The sequence below is a fragment of the Saccostrea cucullata genome, unplaced genomic scaffold (genome assembly GCF_032062105.1).
Source record: "Saccostrea cucullata isolate Sc308-1 unplaced genomic scaffold, CSIRO_AGI_Scuc_v1 ctg12604, whole genome shotgun sequence".
Taxonomy (NCBI): domain Eukaryota; kingdom Metazoa; phylum Mollusca; class Bivalvia; order Ostreida; family Ostreidae; genus Saccostrea; species Saccostrea cuccullata.
In genome coordinates, this window is record NW_026928588.1 from 15,662 (window position 1) to 19,857 (window position 4,196).

A 4,196-nucleotide genomic window follows, 5' to 3' on the forward strand; every position below is an offset into this window, starting at 1 on the left:
AACTATATCACTTTAAATGGTATCACTCGAAAAGTTTTCAAGTAAACATGATGAAACTAATTTATCTAATTTAACATCCTTTATCCACCCTAAAAAATTTATAAAGATATATTAATTTCTTTTAATTTCTTTCAAAGATACATTAATTTCTTTAACAGATATGAGCTCAGTCTACGAAATTTTGGGACAACCCTCGTACGTTGCAAGAAGAACAAAGATCAAATCTATTCAAACTAGAGGTACTGTGAGCAATGAGCTCACTAAATAATACCCCCCTCTCACATTATGTCCAAGCGGGGGCATAACAAGAGATGTTTGTAAAACACTTTTGCGCCCCCCCCCCCCCACACACACACAATTGTAATTTTTTCTAGGTCCAAAAGTGCAAATCCCAGTCAAAAATGGCGCGATTGTACCCAAAACAGAACCTGACCAAGATATTTATTTGATAAATCTGTATACCAAATTTCATTTCAGTATGTGCATCGGTTGCAAAAAAATTATGATAGAAACTAAAAATAATTGACATTTTTTTAAGCCCAAGGGGTAAATCTCTGTCCAAAATGGTGCGATCGTACCCAAAACAAAAGTTGACCTAGATATATTTATGTGATTAGTCTGTATACCAAATTTCAATTCAGTATGTGCAACAGTTGCGAAGGAAATGAACGGAGACTACGTGGACCGACAGACCGACACACAGCAGCAAATCAACATGCCTTCCCTTCTTTCAGGGGCAAAACAAATGCATGAATTAATCGAAGGAAGAACAATTTCAATGTTTTCAATTTTAATTGGACTAACATATATAAAAATAAAATTTGTCCAAAAAAATTGATTTTTTTCTACAAGTGTCGTTGAAAGATCACTTCCGGACATTATTCGATAGGGCTCATTATTCTTCTTCACATCCCAACAGACATGGCCTAGGTTTCATCGTCTCGAACTGGTTTAACTTCTTTATCTGTGAAGATAGCAAACATCCAAAACCTTACGTCTTCAGCACGCAAATTATCACTAGTAGTTTCATACATATAATTTTGTTTAGAAACCAGGGCGTATCTATCAGCGGCGCCACTGATGGCAAGATCCGACCTGTATTTCCTTACCACTCCTACAGTATAGTCCGAAGAACCTAAGATGCTTCCTGGTATTTTATTAAACAGCTGATTGGCGTCGTAGTATGTAAAGTGCCAAGCTCTTTCCCACCATCCAACATGTTCACTCCATCTGTATCCTGAAGGAACCCCTTTTAATAGGCGTTTGGTATTACTTATATCTGGTTCTCGATCTTTACTGGAACTTGCCACAATAACGTTTCTGCCATGGGGTGTTTGTTGGATCGCATTTTGGGCCAGTCTAATTTTGTTTGGAACGTCGGCGTTAAACACAACGACTACCCATTTACGCCATTCATATTTCTGCGAGAGGAATTTGTATAATGTGTCTGCAAAGTCTTTATTTGATCTTCCATACATTTTTGCTGACAGCACTGAAATGTCCTCTTTTACTTGATCCATGTAATTGTATCGCATATCTTCATCTATTTCCCTGATATGATCTATCAATTTAAAAATTTTTTCTTCCCAATCGTGCTTTGTTTTGTTGTATCTTTCTTCGTCATCTGTAAGGCTGTAATAGGCCATTTCGATTGCGGCTCCCTGGATTATCAAATGAAGTATTCTTTTCATAACCATCTCAGTATCTTTACGATTCTCGTTCGTAAACTCTCGTACTAGAGCAGGAATCGAATCACTAAGAGGACCTGAGGCAGGTTTTATCATAGCCATATACAACTGCCTTACGTTTTCGTCAAAGGTTTTATTATCATAAGTCTCCATGAATATATTTTCTGATTTTCCCTTTGACTTCAAGTAATCGTCAAGTCTTTTAGAAAAGAGCGTTATTTTTTTTTCATACGCTCCAAATTGTGTTTTGAGTGATATTTTTTGTTGTTCGTCTCCCAAGTCGTCAATTCTATTAAATAATTGATCGAATTTTGCATCCATCCTTGCGAATCCTTCTTCAATCTCATTAGATTGATCATCAGGAAGTAGCATTTGAAAAAGTCCTAAGACGGGCGAAAAAGCCTCTAAATATTTCGTCACCTTTCCCGAAATTTTAATCAAAGATGCTCCGAAATCTGCAACATCTTGATCTGCCAGCAACTCTGCTATTTTATTTCCAGCTTCTATGCCCTGCTTGATCATATCCATTGTTGAATCACCAAACGATAATTGCACAGTACAAGATGTTACAACTAACAACAACAAGGCAATCTTCATGATCAATCTGCAAAGAAAAAAAATGATTAAAGAATGAAAAAGATTATTTAAGGTTAAAACAATAAACAAAGATTGATTTATTGAATGTATGTTGCTTAACGTCCCTTTCGAGATTTTTTTTACTCATATTAAATCGCTACCACTGTGACACGGACGTCGGTTTATACGGTCTTATCAGAAGGACCGGTCTCAACATCCCACAGGTAGATTCGAACCCGCGATATAAGGATCAACTCCTTACTTTGCGACTCTACAGCAAACGCTTTAACCACTGCGCCACGCCATCGACCAATAAACAAAGAAAGAGGAAATCAAAGTATGTCATACGACAACACCATGTCAGTGCCAAAATGAACCATAAATTGGAAACTTTCAAACAAGACACCACAAAAAACTCGATCACACTACAACCACTTGCCGACTTAGGACTGCCAACTTTCACGACCAAGTCATACAGTTGATGTGTTACTGTATACAAGAAAATTTTCGCCCCCGTTTTATTTTCGCCGCTTTAACCTGGGCTACTATCATTTGGGCGAATTTAAAACGGGGTGAATTCAAATAATACAGTACATTTTCTTAAACAAAACTTTGATTGGGCGAATTTAAGACAGGGCAAAATTGTTTGCAAGTGTGAAAGGGCGAAAATAAGTCGGGGTGAAAATAACCCTGTATACAGTAATCTGTTTACAGGCCCAGCCTCTCAAATTAACCATGAGAGGAGTGCAATCAAGTGAACGAACATTTAAAAATCTGTTAAAGATTTTATTTTATGCAATATTTTTGTTAAAAGGTAAGGATCTCTTTTAAAAAAGGCTTTTTATTGCGGTGCACCAATCCCCAAAACAAAACTAAGGAATCAACCTATCCAGATATCACAAATGCTATGGCGTGTTCGTAATTGATTAACAACTTACTGATCTGTGACGCAACTCACACTTTATGCCCACGACATAGAAATTATACGTTACCATTTCCCCGGAAGAACTTTGTAGCATGATACAAGATTCTCTAAAGTTTAGCGTAAATAATATTATGGCGCAATATTCTAATAATAAAATATCTTTTCTTATTTTATGAGATTTAATCAAGTATAAAATGGAAGGACTTTGGCAATAAATTGAAGATTAAATGAACTTTTTAAAGGTGGTGAATATGCTAGATTGCAGGGAAACAGTATATACGTGATTTTGCGTTAGAAATAAAAATGGAATGTTGTGGAACGACTACTGAGACTGAGTCTAATAATTTCTGCTCCAGGAATTCTGATAATTTTTTGATAATGAATTTTTACTGTTATATTTATTAATTTAAGATTTAAAGATCGAATGTTTACTATTCCGACTTCCTAGGGGTCATTTCAAATGTTGTCAAATTTTACTATTGGACATTAAGGGAATTTGTTGGAACTGTGCCAAATTATCACATTTTCCACATATTTTTTGTATTTCTGCACTAGAGATTTCTTTCTCATTCAAGTAGATGAAAGTTATTGTAAAAAATCACCAAATTGTGAAATTAAAAACTATTTAAGTTGGCCTAGGAATTAATAACCAAGCTTAAGTTTTTCAAAGCCAATGCCTTTGAAAATGCAATATTACGGTATAAATATATATCACTGCAAAGGAATGAATTGACAAGGAGAGAGTGTACATAGGCCTTGCCTGTTGCACAATCCTTATTGTATTATTCGATAAAAATGTTTTATGTAATTGCAAATGAATTATCGGCGCATATGAATTTTTCATTAAAAATAGCAAGCTTAAGATTGGCAGAATGACAAAAATGGGTTAAGCTAAAATTTGCAGTTGTTGACTACTTTTTGATTGGTCGGAAGTGATGTCATCGGACGTATTTTGACGACCTCAATAGAAAAAAAACTTGACATTTTGAACAACTTTGCAATTTTGC

General features: G+C 35.4%; 1 protein-coding gene across 1 annotated transcript; it reads right to left on the reverse strand.

Annotated features, from left to right (window-relative positions):
* Positions 1-926: 926 nt before the first annotated feature.
* LOC134278078 (uncharacterized) lies at positions 927-2,216 on the reverse strand. The gene has a single exon (XM_062760399.1). The coding sequence runs from the start codon at positions 2,214-2,216 to the stop codon at positions 927-929; it is 1,290 nt and encodes a 429-aa protein (XP_062616383.1).
* Between the last annotated feature and the right edge of the window lie 1,980 nt (positions 2,217-4,196).

Excerpts from the sequence above, each read along its gene's own strand:
- LOC134278078 (XM_062760399.1), bottom strand. The coding sequence starts at position 2,216 with ATGGATATGATCAAGCAGGGCATAGAAGCTGGAAATAAAATAGCAGAG.